Source organism: Rhodnius prolixus, unplaced genomic scaffold (assembly GCF_049639745.1).
Source record: "Rhodnius prolixus isolate KJV_2025 unplaced genomic scaffold, Rpr scaffold_3, whole genome shotgun sequence".
In the NCBI taxonomy this organism is placed as follows: domain Eukaryota; kingdom Metazoa; phylum Arthropoda; class Insecta; order Hemiptera; family Reduviidae; genus Rhodnius; species Rhodnius prolixus.
Window position 1 is genome coordinate 31,220,064 of NW_027411603.1, and position 20,581 is coordinate 31,240,644.

The 20,581-nt window shown below is 37.3% G+C and overlaps 1 protein-coding gene across 8 annotated transcripts in view; it reads left to right on the forward strand.

The window, feature by feature from the left end:
- Nucleotides 1-20,581, forward strand: part of Tomosyn (syntaxin-binding protein tomosyn) — a 476,946-nt gene that overhangs the window by 288,208 nt on the left and 168,157 nt on the right. For all 8 annotated transcript variants that reach the window (XM_074124613.1, XM_074124615.1, XM_074124614.1 and 5 more), the window contains exon 2: nucleotides 20,182-20,279. In XM_074124613.1, the coding sequence (XP_073980714.1) occupies nucleotides 20,182-20,279 (98 nt within the window). The remainder of the gene's footprint in view (nucleotides 1-20,181; nucleotides 20,280-20,581) is intronic.

Genomic DNA, 20,581 nt, shown 5'->3' on the forward strand with positions numbered 1-20,581 from the left:
ATTTAGAAGATTTGGGCTCATTAGAATGCTTATATTTAAAACCTAATATTTCTATAATTTTAGACAGGTAAAGGGCATATTTGCACTTAACTGATTTAAATAAAGTAAATAACATTATGTTTAATATATTTTGGAATTCTCAAAATTTATTACAAAATGTTGGTCAACAATATTTAGATAAATTCATTTCTCTTCAAGTTACAAGAAGTCTTTCTGAAATAAGATTGGGTGGCCCTTATGTTACTAAATTTAAAATAAATGATGTAATTTATACAATCAAGCCCAAAGATCATTGTTTAATGTATAATAAGAACGAGCCGGAAACATTAATCGTTTAACAGCTGCCCAGTCTATGAAAGTTTTAGAATCCCACGCCACATAAACAAATATAATAATCCTAAAGAAGAATTTTGCAAATTAATTAATAATTTTGAAGAGAAAAATATGTAAAACTAAGATCTTACAGTCTACAAAGTTTATAAAGTGAACATGAACTTGAACTCCTTTATAACAGGTACATTGTATCTCTATACAAATAAAGTTTGAATTGAAATACAGTACCTGATAAAAAAGACAGAATAGCTTTTAATGCGAGACCGCATTCAAAATGGAACTATTTCGAAAATTAATCCGTTAGTGGTGGAAAGAATTTAGTTGAAATGGTTTGGGCATGACTGCAGGATTGCAGGAAGGATACTTGTTTGCCTAAGAATGTTTTTTTTTTTCCTGGCAAGGGTCCTTGAGAAAAAAAGGAAAATCTGCTGGGAAGGAAATGTTTTAAATGAGGAAATGGATAGAAGATCCTCACCACATCACGATAGATGCCAAGAACATGATTAAGGACAAGTGATATCTGGCGTACCTTTTCTAAAGCCTCGACAACTTAGATAAAGGATGGATTTAAGATGTCCTTAGTAACATTACTCTTGAATTATCCAACTGAAGAATCTCTTTTTAATTAGTTATCCTTTTTTTAGTTGAACCTGTGGTCGGTTAGAATCAAAATTCTTTAGGATTAATGAACGATAACTTTACTTCGTATCTTAGCTTCTTATTGTTCTCTTATAAGCTTCATATTAAAGCTCAAAGGGATAGTTCCAAGTATCTAGCACTTAGTTTTGAAATTCTATCTCTGATAGTTTTTTCAAGGGTGCCGAGGTGCATCATTCTCCTCAATTCATCTAATCCTTACTGGCTTATCCCAAGGCAGTATTCTAGCTCAATATATCCTAGCTGACACACCGAATCACCCTAACACCTCGGTATTCACCTTTGCCAGTGATACGACAATCTTGTCATTGAACGTCGTTCCAGTTATCGTATCTCGTTCTCTTCAAAATCACCATCCTCTCTTTGAGCCCTGGCTTCTCTAGTGGAAGATAAAAGTGATCTGTGTGTAACATTTAGGTTAAACAAAAAACCTTCTTCCTCTCTATCTTAACGGAATATCCATCCCATCTGTCGACCATGTCTTGCCACTTGCATCTTGGAGACCCCATACAGTCCAAAGGACACGTTCACGCACGACTGAAACGCTCCGAACTCAAAAACCGTTTTCTTCTTCTCTGAAGACTACTCAGTGACCGCTCCATATTGTCTCTTTCTAATAAGACTTACGAAAATTAGTAAGCTAATTCCTCTATGAACATACGGATTTGCACTATACAAAACAGGCTAAGCTTTAAAATTTGTCACTGAATCCAATTCGTCCAACCTAAAATTCTCCTCCATATCACCGGTTATCAACACTCTGGATTCAGGCATTACTTTACCAACTGTGGCGGTATCCCTTTCCCTTCGACTCAGTCTAGCCCTGTAACAACTATCACTCTCCCTACGGCGATTATGGCGGCCCTCGAATATTTGTATACCTGTCTAGTTTTGCAGAAAAATCGATAAATCCCATTCAGTTTAATCAATCCAATATCTTAAGTTCATCATATTTATTGTGGAAAATTGGTGCTTAGAAATGTAAAGTTGCATCTGGCTTCGTAATTTTCGTGAGGTCGTACTAAATTATGAAAGTAATGCTGGACATTCCTTGTTCAGATTGGATAGATAATGCATGCTGAAGGTAAAATGACTGTATTCACAGTGACGCAGTAAAACACAGGGTCCAGCTAATTAGAAAATTAAAGGACATGTCTGGACTAGAATAGTTATTCTGGATGTTCAGAGAGGGCATCCGGTAACAAACCAGTTGGTTTCTCTCTCTGCAGACAAGTTTACCAAGTTTACGTGCGCGTCAAAAAGCTGCTACAAACACAATCACGTACGGAATGCATTTGAGAACAATGAGTTTAGACAAGTGCTTTGCCTTCAATGTCCACATGTTCGCATTAAAATAACATTTTAACACAGGGTTAGCTAATTACATTGCGCATCTGGTACATGGTCCACCCATAGATATATTCTGGATCTCTCTTGCATATATTGACTGCACATCGCCCACTCATTCAACTGCAACATTGCGAGCGAACAATATTACTTTGAACAAGTACTGTCAGTGGAATGTTCATGTTAGTCAGTTGGTTGGTTTCAACCAGATTGGATCAACGACTACGCGCTTTATCCCAGTTTATTTGAATGTCACTATTCATCAACCTTTTTATTCTTCAAGATCGACCAACAATTTACGAAGGTCTATTAACTTCTTCGTAATTTTCAGTATTTTCAAAAGATTAACTGTGATGAGATGCAGTAAGTTTATAAAGTGGGACATGTTAAGTGACAATTTCACTAAGTAGCTTTACTCAGCTCAGTAGAAATAAGATAATTAACATAATAATTCGTTGTATTAATACTAAGTTAATAAGATAATTAACATAATAATTCGTTGTATTAATACTAAGTTATTTCAAAGAAAGCAGCGGGCCCTGATGGCATTCCTAATGAAGTGCTAATGATCGTGGCACAGCAGAAACCTGGACTGCTGCTTGATATGTTTAACGCCTGCCTGAAATCTGGGATGTTTAGTTCAAGATGGAAGGTGGCGCGGTTAGTTTTAATCAGTAAGGGTAAGGGGGATTCGTTGCCATCATCCTTTCGACCATTGTGTATGCTCGATACGGCGGGCAAATTATATGAGAGGCTTCTTAGGGAACGGTTGAAAACCGCGATACAAGCCGCGGGAGACCTATCCCCGAGACAATATGGCTTCCGTACAGGGCGATCCACCGTTGATGCAGTGAGAGAGGTCATCGAAGCAGTGAGAGGGGCAGAAGACCACAATCACCACTCCCGTCGAGTAGTTTTGTTAGTCACACTGGACGTGCGGAACGCGTTTAATTCCCTTCGTTGGATTGACGTGCTGCGCGCTCTGGAAGACAATTTTTGTGTCCCAAAATACCTTTTGCGTGTCTTGAGTGATTATCTATGCAATCGGATAATCATTTATCAGACTGCTAGCGGACCAAGATCCTCGGCAGTGACAGCGGGCGCGGCACAGGGCTCAATATTGGGCCCAGATTTATGGAACGTAGCCTACGACAGTCTACTCAGACAGGATATGCCTGAGGAGACTGTGTTAGTGGGCTACGCAGATGATGTCGCTGCGCTAATTGCTGCTCGCGACACGGATAAAGCTCAGCTGAAGCTGAATCGAGTGATGCGGGTGGTAAACAGGTGGATGGCCGAGCACGGCCTATCTCTGGCGTTGGCCAAAACTGAGGTTGTGCTTTTAACAAAAAAAAAGGATTCCGACGGACATCTTGTGGGATGATGATCTCTGGGAATTCTGTGCAATACCTGGGATTGACGGTGGATAGGCGATTAAGTTTTAGGTTGCACATTCAGCAGGCTGCAGACAAAGCTGCGAAGAATGTCGCGCAGCTGGGGAGGCTGATGGCCAACGTAGGAGGCCCGCGAGCAAGCACCCGTCGAGTATTGATGAGCGTCACCCACTCCAAACTCCTTTATGGGGCGGAGGTGTGGGCGGATGCTCTAAGTAAAATGACAAATAGAAAGATATTGGCTAGGGTCCAGAGGCTCGGTGCACTGCGGATTGCCTCGGCATATCACACCGTATCCGAGCCTGCTATTATGGTAATTGCTGGGGTCATCCCTATTGCTCTTTTAGCTGGAGAGCGTAAGAGGCTCTATAAGAGAAGAACGGAAATCAACAGGGAAGCCGTGTCCAGGGAGGAGAGTTCCCGCACCGTCCTGGAATGGCAGGCTACTTGGGACGAGGAGCCGCGTGGCCGATGGACCGCCAGACTTATAAGAGATATAAGCATCTGGATAAGGCGGTCTTTCGGAGAAGTGGATTTCTACCTTACCCAACTCTTGAGTGGGCATGGCTTTTTTAGAGTATACCTCAAGAGGATGGGGAAGGAGGCCCAAGACGATTGTTTATACTGTACAGGAGTGAGATTTGACGCCTTCCATACCTTTTTTTGTGTGCGAAAGGTGGGGTCGCCTCAGAAAGGATTTGGAAATGATAATCGGGCGGTTGACTCCTGAGATGTTGGTCGAGGCGATGCTCTCTTGCAGGACTAACTGGTTGCTAGTGGCTGGTTTTGCAAGAGAAGTACTCGTCTCTAAAAAAAGGGACATGGAATACGTATAAGCAGGGTCCCCGGGGTAGGGGCAGGGTTGAGGCCTAGCCTGATGTAATGCTGACATCACAGCGAATCCAGGCTAGGCCTGGCAGTAGGGGGGTGTTTTAGCGAGGGAGTCCGGCACAGTGTGCGTAAGTAGCATTTCACCCCCCCCCCTAAAAAAAAAAAAAAAAAAATACTAAGTTATTTAAGCGAAAGATAATTAATTACAAATGGTAAAATATAGAAACTAAATGTACATTTATTAATAATAAGTGAATTGGCTAAACAGTGCAGACTGTGGACGAACTAGAAAAAGTCTAGATTGACTAGACTACCGAAAAGACTGGATTGCCGAACTCGGATTACACTAACTGTAGTGTATAAGTAACAATGATGAATACGAAGTTTTTCAAGAACCTCTCGATAAAAGTGTTCTTGAAAAACTTCGAAAAAGGGTCATTCGCGTGAGACCAAACATCAAGAACAAGTGGGTGTTGCATCACGATAATGCTCCTTGTCACACAGCAATTTCAATAAATGAGTTTTTGGCCAGTAAAAACATTCCTGTGGCTCCTCAGCCTCCTTATTCGCCTGACTTGAGTCCTTGTGACTTTTTTTCTCTTCCCGAAGTTGAAAAATCACCTCAAGGGAACTCATTTTGGGTGCAGTCGAAAACATTCAAACGGCTGTAACCGACCAGCTGAAGGCTATTCCAGTATCGGAGTTCGAGCACTGCTATGAGGAGTGGAAGAAACGTCTCCAGCGCTGTGTGGCTTCAGAAAGAAGTTATTTTGAAGGTGACAATATAGAATTGTAATTCTTTTTGAATAAAAAAAATAAGTCTCATTACTTAATTTACAGACCTCGTAAGGAGTTGCTCGTTATAACGCTGCTAAAGAGACAGCTCTTTTGGCCATTTTCGGCCCTCTTTTAAGCCTTTTCCATACCATTTTCTCAATTTATTAAATTCTACTATTATCTTTTTACTTTTTTGACACTACAAAGCCACGGCCGAACAAGCTGGTGGTTCTAAAGCGCAGCTCTGTGCTTAGCTTAAAAGAATAGTGTAGTTTTTGTGCCTATATTACTTAAATTCTTTAATTAAAGTAATTTATTCTAAACATTATTCTAGAGCAGTGATTCTAAACCTTTTTTTTGTCGCGGCACACTTTTAACAATTTCAAAATTTGGCGGTACACTAACAATAAGATAAGTTTAAAAGTATTTTACTTACCCATAATACACTGTGTAAAATAGTTTATGTTTATTTTCAATATTAAATAAAATAATATGTACTACAAAAACAACAGTACGAGGGGGTACCCAAAAAAACCGGAATTATTTTTTAAAAGCTATTTATTTACAAATTTTTTACAGAACAACCTTATCCCCTTCAAAATACTCTCCATTACAACTAATACATTTGTCCCACTGGTGCTTCCACTGTTCGAAACATTTTTTGTAGTCATCTTTAGAAATGGCTGACAGCTCCTTCTTCGTTTTTTTCTTGACCTCTTCAATGTTGTCAAATCGGTGACCTTTCATGCCCTTTTTCATGCGTGGAAATAAGAAAAAGTCGCACGGAGCCAGGTCAGGCGAGTAAGGTGCGTGAGGCAGCGGAACCATGCCATTTTTAGCCAAAAACTGTGTAACAGAGATGGCTGTGTGTGCAGGTGCATTGTCGTGGTGGAAGAACCAGTCTCCTGTTTGCCACAAATCGGGTCTTTTTTGGCGAACACTATTGCGCAATCTTTTCAAAACTTCCAAATACAAGGTTTGATTGACGGTCTGACCTGGGGGGACAAACTCTGAATGGACTACGCCTTTGGCATCAAAAAAGCAAATCAGCATTGTTTTGATGTTTGACTTGACTTGACGACATTTTTTTGGTCGGGGTGAAGATGACGTCTTCCATTGGCTCGACTGTTGCTTTGTTTCTGGGACATAACCATAGCACCATGACTCATCACCAGTAATGACCTTTGACAGAAAGTCTGGATCAGTTTCAAGCTGTTGTTTCAAAGCACGACATGTTTCAACTCGATGTTCTTTTTGATTGTCAGTCAGAACTCGAGGAACAAACTTGGCAGCAACCCTTTTTATCCCCAAATCTTCCGTTAAAATTCGCTGAACCGAGCTCCAAGATACTACTCTCTGACAGTTGATCAATTGTCTGTCGACGGTCTGTGAACACCAGCTCTCGAATTTTTTCAACATTTTCGTCGATTCGGGCAGTTGATGGACGTCCAGAACGAGGTTTGTCATCAATCGACATGTCGCCATTTTTAAACCGAGTAAACCACTCGTATACTTGAGTTTTTCCCATAGCGTCATCTTTGTAAGCTGTTTTCAACATTAAAACACTTTCAGCAGCATTTTTGCCGAGTAGAAAACAAAATTTCAGAGCTGCACGTTGTTCACTTAAACTTGCCATCATAAAAAACGAAAAAAGAACAAAACAGCGCTGGTAAAAACAATCACTGCAGATGAACAGAACAAGCCAGGCAGACAACACAGGCAGGACTGAACTGGCAAGGAATTGCGCTATACGTCTAGCGGCAGAAATGCGTACTACATAAGCTCCATGCGCGGCAACGCAATTCGGGTTATTTTTGGGTACCACCTCGTATATGTTTATTAAGGGAATAATTACAAGTTAATAATAAGAATACTTTTAATGAGAAATTTGAGCTTGAGATGTTTTTTGATAATTTCGTTTATATTTGGTCGTATAAATCAGTGGTGGCCAACTTTTCTGTATATAAGATCTACTTTTTATCTTAAAAGTGTGTCGCGACCGACTGGTTGTCATAGGCGTAGTCTAAGGGGGAAGAAGGGGTGTGAAATGCATACTATGTTTATACACTGTGTTTCAGTATAAGGTGCATTCCCAGCGAGGTATGAGTAGATAAGTAAAATATATTATTTTTTTAAATCACTTATTAAGTTTTCGAGATACAGGCTCATGAAGAAAATAAATTTCCAGACCCAACTTTTGACAGCAGCATTCCCGTACATGCGGTACCTAGAAAATTCGATTTTCCGACACTTTTTTTCAAGATAGATTTTTAATAACTTAATATGCAATTTGATTTTTTTATCAACTGCAATGTATAAGTTGTTGTACTATTTGTTCGTAAATACGAAAAAGTTGTTATAAAAATGCACAGTATGGCTGATAGTTTGATTTCAATATTTCACTTTCGCGTTTTTTTTTGGGGCCAGGAAAATTTATCATGAAAGAATAATATGACTTACTTTTTGCTAATCTATCAATAGCTCGCTGAGTACACCTCGTACTGAAATACAGATATACGGCTTATCTACCTACGTAGAAAACAACAACAATAATTATTTAAAGGGCCAAAAAACACCCACATCCAGGGGAATTAAAAGAACATGGATAATTATTAACAATATTTATTAATTCAAGGTAGCTACAGATAAAGACAGATTTAGAATTTACTTTGTTGCCTTAACATTAATGGGAAGATTGAGTTTGCATGTCTCTAACCAAGGAATCATAATTTGGTGTATATCCTGACAAAGATAATAATAATGAGTCTTCAGTATGGGAATCAGTCAGGACAGAACGTTGTTTAGTCTTCGTTTTTAAGTTGGTTAATCCTGAAAATCCGAATTCGACAAATAAGATGTAGAAAATTGTAATAATAGTTTTAAAGTTTTTTTTGTCCATTATAGGATAATCGCATCTAATGTTAATCCAAAATGAATTAATTGACTCTTCCGAATATTTTGAAATTAAATATCGATTATTGCAAAATCGAAATGAATCGGAATAAATGTATCCTAAACGCCCAAACGTTTCCTTGATGACCCTAGTTTATTTGATGAAATATGTTCAATAAGATCAACGAGCGCCAGGATGTACGATCAAGTTCAGTTCGCCCTTAAATTCCAACTCGATGCAATCTTCTTCCCTATAGTAAATTAAGCTGAATCATTTTCTAGGTGCAGGCGATAGCTTTAGAGCAGGCTTATCCCCTAATTTTGTTAATCATTACAATTGAAAATTAATCGATTACTTCTTTGAAGAAGCGTTTCTATTTCAACAAGCAAATGGATATCTCTGGTTTAAAAATTAACAAACTGAGCAAATCAGTCAGGAAGTGATTAGTGTTGTTTCATTGTTTACTTTGTAAGGTTATTTTCCTCTGCGTTCCTTAAGGTTCTTTTACAGTGACATTTAACTGTTTTGTTAGATATTAGATCGTGTCTTTTGAGAATAACAGAGAAGCCTAAACGTTGAAAGACCATATGCTAATAATAAAAAAAAATCACCCTACGTTTGACTTTTCTTGATATTTTATACCAAAGTGTTTTTGCTGTACAACCACCTACAAATTACCGGATATGAACTGGCCTGGAAAGGTTCTAGCAAATCTCTTTGAGGAGTCACACTCATTATGCTGGGCGTTTAGTTATACCGAGGAGTCCTCTCAGGCGGTTTGCAAGCATTTGGATTGCGCATATGCTCTGAGCTATCAGTTAGCCGTTTGGCTCATAATCCACATTTCAATATTCTATTCTATTCTTCTAACATCATAAAGTGTAGGTACGCAATTAGGTAATTTTACAACATGATTGGTAAATCACAGGGATAAATCTTTTCTGCAATCTTGATTTACTTTTTCCTTATTCTAAAATTTTGGGCAATTTTTATCGAAAGTGCGACAAACTTTAAAATATTTACTCCCCAGTTTAGGAGGGTTTAAATAAAGGATTCACCACGTCAGATTTCCTTGGTCCTTTTCCAACTTCTCCTTTATTATTTAATAACAGGATGAAATATTGGTTTATAAATAAATTATTTACAGTTTACCCTTAGCGAAGGAATATGTTCCAATCGTCGTCACGTTGCTCTTCCAGTCGGGTAAATTATCAGTAAATTATAGATGAAGAAGATATTAGCTTTCAGCAAAGGCTATCGTACCGGTAAAGATAAGCCAGTTATTGAGGAACTAGGTAGCAATTTAATCCTCTTTAAAACTTGATTCCCTCCGCTTTTGGGGCTAATTACAAATCTTCGCAGGTTGGAAGTGCTCTCCATTAAAGTAGAATTTACTCCATGACTGATATTTATATATTTATATACATATTATCTTACTAACCAGTTACCTCCATCGTTGTTATCTCGTAATGTTCCTGAATCAGTTTCTTTAAACCTTTTCTATGATTTATTTTATCTTAATCTTTTAGGACACATTTATCTGTAAGACTGTATAATCGTCCTTCATAAATGTACGCTTTTTTGGGACTTTTGTTGGAGGTATTTGTAATATCCTTTCTCACTGGTAATGCTTGTCTCTTTTTAATATTCCCTTCCTTCAAGAAATTGCTTTAACGAGGTTGTACGATGGTTTTATCGATACTTATTTCCTTATAAACTAATTGGTTTCCTTTTAATAGTATAATTAATTTACTAGACGAAAATTTATCAAGCAAATTGTGTAGTTTTTCTTTTTTTAATGACAGAGACAATCTCGCTTCTACTGTGTCTCTCAGTTTATTGATCCTGAACTTCTTAAACCTCATTAAGTTGGACCCTGGTGTGCTGGCGCTTCCAACATTCCTGGCTGCCTTCCCCGTTATATCGTCAGCCCCACCCAGTTCAGTTCTGTTGTCCCTTCATTAGGCTCTTCTTCTCACTTCTCACTTTAGAACGTCACTGCTAATATTACCAGAACCGTTAATCATGTACTTGGTTTACCTTTAGAACGTTTTAGAGCGTTTTTGTATTTGTTATTAATTTTCTAACTTTTTATACGTTAATACTGAGCTTCAACGATATAAGTCCAAACTCTGAAATTCATTTACATCTGTAAACTACCCAAATCATTGCTTCTAGCCACATTAAATCGATACCGGAGCTCTCAGCTTAAGATTGAACGCTTAAGATTCTATTTATTCAGAACAAAAATTGCTAGAGAACATTTTAATGCTAATATGAAATGAAATAAAGTGAATAAAGTGGCTTTATTAAGTACAGACATTAAGAACGTTCTGAATGGTACTTAAAATATTTTTTGATTGAATAGTATAGGGTGACAGAAATATAATAATTTGTGAAAATTCCCTTCTCATTTATAGTTATTCTCTTTTTTAGTGCTGCACGAGAAACGAGACAAAAACGAGAGACGAGACTTCAGCAGCCGAGACCGAGACCATGATCGAGACATTATATATATCTCGTCGAGAAATCTTGGTCTCGTCTCGGTTTTTCAAATATTAATTTTTAGCTACAAAATTATAAAATTGTGTTCTTTATTAATAAATAATCATTACGGGTATTACGGCGACTTGCAAACATATTTTACTGTAAATTTCTTCTATTAACCATTAAACAAAATCCAAGGCCTAAGACCGGGAATCGAACCCAGTACCACAATACATATTAGCTTCGCAGATCTCGCCTCTAACCGCTCGGCTACCGTGGAAGGAATTCTGAAGTGTTTTCCACCATTCTAAAATGTCAACGTCTACTGGTGCTTGGTCTAATTTGGTATAATTAATTATTTCTGTCTTCCATGCTTCGGTGATAGTTGCTGATTTTTAAGCAAATGGTGCAAAAATATTGATGCAGTCGTCGTCGTCGTCAAAAGGTGAATCATCAGATTCTTTATCTTCACCAACAGCCATAACTAATGGAGCGGGAAGTTTGTTGGGAGGTGTATTTTTTATTTCACGAATCGACTTGTTATAGCAGGCAGATATACGAGGTGTGATCAAAAAGTAACGGGAATTTTTAAATTTCGCGGGTTTGGAGAGTCTGATTGTAATTTTTTTTTTTTATTATGTTGGTACACATGCCCCTGAAGTACGATAAAATTTTCAGTAATATTCATTGTTTACTTCTTAAGTGGCAGCCGTTAAGGTTAGACGTGTTTTTCGAGCTTGGCGATTTTTGTTTGTTAAAAAAAATGGATCAAAGAATTGGTATTAAATTTTGCGTAAAAAATTAAATAAAGTGTGTGAAATGTTAATAAAGGCATATGGTGAGTCTGCTATGAGTAAAACAAGGATTTACGAGTGGTATAAGCGTTGCCAAGATGGCCGCGAAAACGTTGAAGATGACGAACGACCTGGACGTCCAAGCACATCAACAACCGATGAAAACGTGAAAAAAGTGAAAGAAATGGTTATGAACGATCGCCGAATCACAATCAGAGAAGTCGCTGATGATGTTGCCATATCAATTGGCTCATGCCATGAAATTTTTTCGGATGTTTTGGGTATGAAACGTGTGGCAGCAAAATTTGTTCCAAAATTGTTGAATTTCGAACAAAAACAGCGGAGAATGGAAGTTGCTCAAGAGTCACTCAATGAAGTCGACAACGATGCGGATCTACTGAAACGTGTTATAACAGGTGACGAAACATGGGTTTACGGATATGATGTCGAAACTAAGGCTCAATCGTCCCAGTGGAGGCATTCTGGATCGCCAAGACCGAAAAAGGCTCGACAAGTGCGGTCGAATGTGAAGGTTATGCTCACTGTGTTCTTCGATTTTAATGGCATAGTGCATCATGAATTCTTGCCACAAGGTCAAACAATCAATAAGGAGTACTACCTACAAGTTCAACGCCGTTTGCGTGAAGCAATCCGAAAAAAAACGCCCGGATTTGTGGCAAAACAATTCATGGATTTTGCACCACGATAATGCACCTGCTCACACTTCATTGCTTGTTCGTGAATTTTTGGCCAAAAACAAAACTTTAACGATGCCCCAGCCTCCATATTCGCCAGACATGGCTCCATGTGACTTTTTCTATTTCCAAACATAAAGAGAACATTAAAAGGCCGTCGTTTTACAAGCATAGATGACATTAAAAGCGAATCGCTGAAAGAGCTGAAAGCTATCACAAAGATCGAGTTTCAGAAGTGTTTCGAGGATTGGAAAAAGCGCTGGCACAAGTGTATTGTATGCGAAGGGGACTACTTTGAAGGCGACAATATTAATGTAGATGAATAAATAAATATTTTTTTCAAAAAACGAAAATTCCCGTTACTTTTTGAACACACCTCGTATTATTTGGGTCTTTCATTTGGCGCGTTTTTAACATCTTTTTGAAATTATATAAAGATATATAGCACTAACAGTAATATATGATGCATTGAAGTGTAAGTAGTTGTCTTCTTTTACACAGATTTTTTTTCTTTATATCAATATTAATATATAAATTAACATAATTATTAGAAAATAATAACATTTTTTAAAAAGATTATTAATAGCAAACCATTTTTAATACTTAAACAAAAATTCAAAAAACCAAGATATATCGACTAGTCCGAGACCGAGACCGAGATTTGAGCGACCGAGACCGAGATCGAGACTGCATAAAGTCTCGCCTCGTCTCGGTCTCGTGCAGCACTACTCTTTTTGAAAATGATGAAGCTAGGTTGAGATTAGGGTCTCCATGATAGAAATTGATCAATCTGATGCAATCTCATTTCGATCTGTGGGTCACCGGAGAATTTTCTAGGAAGGTGAGCAGTTTTAAAATATTTTATAACATTTTCTCAAATATTTCAGAGAGAGATCAGAAGTAAATTTTTAAAGTGCAATTTGTAACCTTTGACTTCCTTATTTTAGGCCAATCTACTTTAAAAATTGACTACTGGTGCCATCTAAAAGAGTTTTCAATTAATTAAACAACATTGTTGAGTGCTCGTGAACACGTTTTCTTGCAAAACAAACGTAATTTCTCGGTCGAAGATAAAAGGAAGCTGGAAAATGATATACCGTTTGAAAGCCCATTAGACAAGGAAACTTTTATAAAAAGTGCCAGCACCTAGGTCTGATAATGATCACGTAAGGACCTAATGAGTTTTCTTAAAAATTTCGATTAATTTTATTTTCCCAGTTTCCGGAGGAAGATTAAGGCTGTTTGGAGAACAACTTATGCTTCGAAATGGTGTCAATTTTTAGGAAATTTATCTGACTTTCTAACCGAGTCATCAGAATCGAATTCGGACTAAAACTTTCTGAGTAATAACGTTTTTATTGCAAAAAAAAGTAATGATTTTAGGGGAAAAAAAATCAAAGAGACGTAACTCAAGAACAGTGGAAAATATGAAGTTGGCCAATACGTCATTACTACATACAGTAGGCCTATGGACATTACTTACTGGTTCACCCTGTATAAAGAAATCTAATTCACTTGTTACCAAGTGGCAGTTGAATTAAATAAAAAAAGCTAAAACCTAGATTCAGGCGCCTCTATCTATCACGCAATATGCTAACCAAATCTCTCCCCCCAAAAAACAGACAATTTCTACAAAGACAATGTTTTAAGACTAATATTTAAAAAAGCCGAAATTTGATTAAATTTTGCTTCCTACAGTTACCGTGTTCTTCTTAAAATGGCAAGAATTTATAGCGCATGTTTGATGTTAGAAAATGGATGAAGGAACATTATTGATTTATTATGAAAGAATAAAAGGTGGTAAAATGGATAGGCTATTTTGTATAATGTAGAAGTAATGTAGAATTGGATGGAAGTGAATTGTAAAAAGTAATTTGTGCCAGTAGAATATTATTTGCAGGTGGTTCAGTCTACATCATCCGTCTTCCCATAGCTTTTATGGCGAAGTACAAAGTTAAAAAGGAAGAAGGTAACTTTAAGGTAATATCCAAGACGAATATCTTTACTAAAGTTCTTTCTTACCTTCCATCTTCGCCAAGTTATTTGTGTCCTACACAACTACTGGGACACATGTAATGCACAAATACAGCATTTCTTGCTTAAAAAGTTTGGGCAAGTCCTAAATTCAAGTTAAGGGAAATGACTTTGGTGAAAAGTTAAAGGACAGTTAAAAAACAAAAAACAAAAGTCGAAGTAGTTCTACGAATCCTGGTTCGAAGTTATTCAGTCAACAAAATATTCTGATCCAATTTTAACATCTTTATTTTATTCAAAATTATTACCAAATACATTTCTGTACTTATCTTTAATATTACTTCTATTTTGTAGGAAATTTGGCAAGTTTCATTGTGCAATAAACCTTTCCCTAATCCCAGAAATCCGCAAGCTGCCTTTCTTAGCAAAAATACTTTATCTTTTCAAAAGCATTTTACCTAATTCTTGATAAAAGTCTTCCTAATTACCACTTAGGTTTCCACGTATCTCCCCGCTTTAATCGGTTATCCATCCATCTTCAGCACATTTTTCCTTCCTTTAATCCAGTGGTTCCCAAACGTTTTTTGACCCATGGACCCCTTTTTATAGTCAAAACTTGCCCATGGACCCCCCCCAAGTGAAAAAGCTAAATAAATGAATAGTATAAAAATTACAAATTTAAAAAACCATTTTGTTGAAGAAGTATTTATTGAAATTATAACTTTTGTTTAAAATAAAATTTAAAAAAAATTAATAATTTGGATGACACACAGCACTGACGTCATAGCAGACCTAGACATCCCTCTCCCACTTTCGTTACCACCAAAACCATTCACTCCGTCTGACGTTAAACACGTAATAAAATCCCTACCGTACAAAAAAATCTCCAGGATACGACTTGATAACAGCACTAATTCTTCGCAATCTTCCAAAAAAAGCAATCGTTTTCCTAACCTACATTTACAACTCAGTTCTCAGGACAACATACTTTCCCTTAACTTGGAAATTCTCTGTAATAAAAATGATACCGAAACCTAATAAACCTTTACACCTTCCAACCTCTTACCGACCTATTAGTTTGCTACCTATTATGGGGAAAATATTGGAAAAACTTCTACTTAAACGCATCTACCCTATTCTGGAATCTGCGACTATAATTCCAACACATCAGTTTGGCTTTCGACAACAGCACAGCACTATTCAACAGTGTCACAGAGTAGTAGACGCCATTGCTTCCTCTCTGGAGCGGAAACAATATTGCTGTGGGGCCTTTCTCGACGTGGCTCAGGCCTTTGATCGAGTCTGGCACCCAGGACTATTGTGGAAGTTAAAGAGAGCTCTTCCATCAACTTATTACTTAATTCTACTATCATTTCTTACCGACCGCTTCTTTAAGATAAGTTGTGGATCTGCCTCTTCCGACTACTCTCTGGCACGGGCTGGTGTACCTCAAGGTAGTATTCTCGGACCGCTCCTCTATACTGTGTACACATCTGACCTACCAACTGACTCAAACACACTGCTCTGCACTTACGCTGACGATACTGCTATTTTCTCTTCTAACTCAGACGCCATTACCGCTTCCTCTCATCTACAGACACATCTACACAAACTAGAACCCTGGGCCAAAAAGTGGAGAGTCAAATTCAATCCTCAAAAGTGCGAACAGATAACTTTTACTCTGCGTCGTAATTCTTGTCCCTCTGTAAGTTTCAACTCCATTCCTCTTCCTTCTGCTAATTTAGTTCGCTACCTTGGGATGTACATCGACAAAAGACTAACGTGGAATCCGCACACTAAACTGAAAAGACTAGAACTCAACCGACGAAACAAATTACTACTGCGACTAATTGGCAGACAATCCAAACTACCACTGGAACATAAACGACTAATATACAACAGCGTACTCAAACCGATCTGGACTTATGGACTCGAACTGTGGGGTTCAGCCAAACTTTCTAATTCACTAAAAATACAGTCCTTCCAATCAAAAATTCTCCGTCAGATTACAAATTCTCCATTTTATGTCTCTAACTCCACCCTCCATAACGATCTCAAAATCTCATACGTAACTGACGAATCCAAATCTAAATATAGAAAATTCTTTGACTCTCTTCCATTCTGTACCAATCCTCTTATTCAAAATCTTGCCTCCACAACGATTCCAGATCGTCCTCCACGACGATTGAAACGCTGTTGGCCTCGTGACCAGCTCCAGTAATGTAAGGAACTCCAGCGAGAGTGTTGCCGGAGGGCAGCTTCTTTCCTCAAGCTGATCCAGCCATAAAGTCTACTTTCATCATATTCACTAATTGCATTTTATTCTCTTGTAGATTGTGAATAACAAATAAATTACAAAAAAAAAAAAAAAATTTGGATGAACGTGATGAGATGTTATGAGTGTATTTATATCCGGCTGAATGTTTGTGAGTAGCAACCGCAAATCCCCACGAGTAATCTTTGGTTCAGGTCTGCATGAAGAGCCGTTAAGTGTTCGGCAGTGAGCAAGCAAATCTTCATCTCTATTTTACAATTTCGAAAGACTTGGAAACTGAGAACGTTCTCCTCTGCCCAAGTTTTGTATTTACAGAAAATGTTTTGCAACAAACGCAGATATTACGCTTTTAGTTTTGATTAAATTTAATTGGTCACCTTGTTAGTCTCTAATTTCCATAATAATAAAAATGGATCATAGTTTTATTATTTTATATTGAACCTTGCGTGGACCCCCTGACGTTGTTCAGGGACCCCCAAATCAATTTTAATTTTCCAAGGACCCCCTGAATGATACCTGGGACCCCTAGGGGTCCGTAGGGACCACTTTGGGAATCACTGCTTTAAGAAGATATCCCTCTATCTTCAGCACATTTTTCCTCCCTTTAATCAGTTATCTCTCCATATTCAGCACATTTTTCCTCGCTTTAATCCGCTACCTGACCATCTTCAGCTCATTTTTCCTCTCTTTAATCAGTTATCTCTCCATCTTCAGCACATTTCTTCTCACTTTAATCGGTTATCCCTCCATCTTCAGCACATTTCTTCTCACTTTAATCAGTTATTTCTCCATCTTCAGCTCATTTATCCTCTCTTTAATCCGCTAACACTCCATCATCAGCTCATCTTCATCCTCTTCCTTTTTCCCTTAATTGGCCTGCATGCTTTTTCTTTAGTTCTCCTTCAGTCATGACTAGATTAGGATAGCTCTTCAGCAAACCTGGTTTCCATCCTTTCCCTAATTCTTTTTTAATCCAAACTGTTAATTCTCTCTTTTGAATATTTACTTAAGATACATAGATCGTGGTACCTTTTTTGTTATCATATCTCCTTCTCCATGACTTCCTTCGGTTCTGGCTTCAACCTTTCTAACACTGTTGGAAGTCTTCTTTTTGCAAATAACTCTGCCAGTGATTTATGTGCAGTTCTATGTTTCGATACTTAGCAACAACCTAGAGGGCTGCCTCCTTCATCTTACCCCGCCACATCTTTGTTTGAAGGTTTTTAATCATCACTAAAGCTAACCCTTTCCCTCACTACCATTATTATTTTATAGAATAATGTAAATGCTGTTCACAATTCAAATACATCTTATAGTTAGTATTTGATTCACGCATTAAACTACAAGTTGTAGTAGTATTTAATTAACAAATGTTTCTCTGTTTGTTACACTTTGTATTTAGTGATTAATTATGTCCGCTGTCTAAAAACACACACAGCTACCTATATAAACGTAAGATTAGTTAACATAGACCTTGGGGATATAGGGTTTCATGCATCGTTTGCACAAGCGCTCTCTACTGATGCAGATTAAATGCGTTTCCTAAAGGCAGTGCGGTTTGTAAACACTCACTTGTTATAAGTAATTCAGCTAGGATCTGAAGAAATTATTAATCATGTAATTAGAGATGTCGCAATAAGAGGAGTACCACCGCACCTTCCGTAACTGGGCTCTAAGCTTGGATATTACATCCTCCAGGGTATATACTATTCTTAGAATCATTATTTATTATTAACAACCTTCTTTCTACTTACTACAGTAATTAGCACGGCTGTGCGAAATAAAATAGACGTCCAGGGTTAACAATAATTTCTGCCTCTACTGGGTTCTTTTACAAGAAAATGATGTTTGTCATAATTACTGAATAATAAAGCTAAATGAATAAGTTAAAGCTTTGGGTAGACTAGGTGGAATTTCACATTGGGACAAGCTGGGTAAAAATGCGAAATACCTGTGGCTGTTTGTCTAAATTTTTATTTTGCTTCACGCCAAAATAAGAGGAAGAATATGACAGTTATGTCAAATTTTTGATTTCTATTTTTCCTTAAAAATGCACTTTTTGGAGTGAAGTATTTCCCAAGGCAATCCTATTATGGGCAATTGTAAAGTAGATGTTTAAGGATAACTTCATTTTAGTGGAATACGAGGTGTGGCTATTAAATAACGAGACTGATACTGCTACAGAAGAACTATGCATGCGCTAAATCTTAACGACCGATAGCTGTGCAGCGTTAAAGCCTTCTCTTTCGATTGCAGCATCTCTCGTGTTTGTGGAGAAATCTGTCTGTCCGGAACCGTCGTTTGTGTAAGAGGTGTTAGTTTCGTTTTGCCGAAAACATGATACTACACATTTAGTAGAGCAACGAATCGTCGTTGTGAAATTTCACATGAAACTTGGTAAAAACGCTACTGAAACTTATCTTTTATTAAAAGAAGTTTATGGCGATGAATGTTTATCACGTACGCGAGTTTTTGAGTGGTTCAAGCGTTTCCAAGATGGCCGAGAAGACGTCGGAGATGAATACCGCCCGGGTCGCCCTTCCACATCCAAAACGGATGAAAATATCGATTATTATTAATCAACATTACCGAGGTGCTTGCTTAATTCCATGAAAGAGTAAGGAAAAAACGACCCGATTTGTGAAAGAACAAGTCATGGGTTCTCCATCAAGACAACGCGCTGGCTCACACTCAAGACGTTTTTAGCCAAGTACAACATCCCAGTTTATAAGGCCATCCGCCTTATTCGCCTGACCTGGCCCCATGTGACTTTTATCTGTTCCACAAAGTCAAATCTGCATTAAAAGGAATACGATTTCAGTCCGATGAAGCTGTGAAAGAAAAAGCGGCACGCGTCATGCAGGAGCTGACAGAAAAAGACTTCCAGCACTGTTTGGAACAATGGTAAATTCGCATGGAGCGTTGTAGTGATAGGGGAGGGGTGTATATTGAAGGTGATAATAACTAAATATGTATAAATTTAAAATAAAATGTTTTACAGCAATAGTCTCGTTATTTAATAGCCTCACCTCGTATAATGGTAAATTCACTTATACATATTATATTATTTGAATTAGTTGATAAAATTCTTAATTTTGAGGAAAATGAAGCAATCGGCTCGAATGTTTTATTTCTTTTCAGTTTACCTAGATTTTCTCAAAAACCCAGATCATCCCCCTTCTTTTGTGCAAGACACCGTCATTAGCAATAAATAGTTGCAAATTCCCTACATGTTATCTTAACTGGAGGGAATTTAGTTGTTATGTTTCTCACTAGAGTGCAAGCTAATGCACTAATCATTGTTTGTGTTTATATATTTATTTCTTTTTATTTAAGTTGGTACACAGCTTTTTTTTCTGTGTTTTCGTTTCCTTTTTCAGTTATATCAATAAGTACTTCAGCTTGAATATTTTTTCGCCAGTTTTGCTTCTCTAGTCGAGCGAAATGTATTTTTATCAGATTTAATTTACCTTAGAGTTTGTATGTTGCTTCTCTATGCAGTATATACGATTTAAAAGGTAAGACATATTGTTTTGTACACCTACAAACTCTTAGACCTGCCATTTTATTTTATTTTACTGTAATGAGAAAGTTGAGTTTGTTTGTAATTTTTGATCCGTTTGTTGCATTATCATTCAACAAATGTTTATACATTTTACGAAAATATTTACTTCTATTTTGCCATTACCAATTGATTTAATTCAAATGAATTACTTTGTTGCAGACATTCCGTCATGGTTTCCCATATCAACCTACTGCAATTGCATTTGATCCCATACAGAAATTACTTGCCATCGGAACGAAAAACGGCTCACTCAGGATGTATCCTTTATATGTTTTAACTGTTTCAATATTTTTTATCACCCTCTACACCGCTAGGTTGAGGAGGTAAAGACTTCAAATATTATTTTTAGCTTTACAAGAGCGTTTTTATCTACAATAATTGTAAGGTAAGATCTAAATATCGTATAATTACTTTCAATTGAGTCTTCTTCGTATAATTCACTCTTTCAGATCTGTAGCCTTAAATAAGATTTTTTCAAAAAAGTGTTATATTACCCTCTTACACTATATAATTGCTTTAAACAAAAACATGGATAAAACGTAGGTTCTTTTTCTTTGCT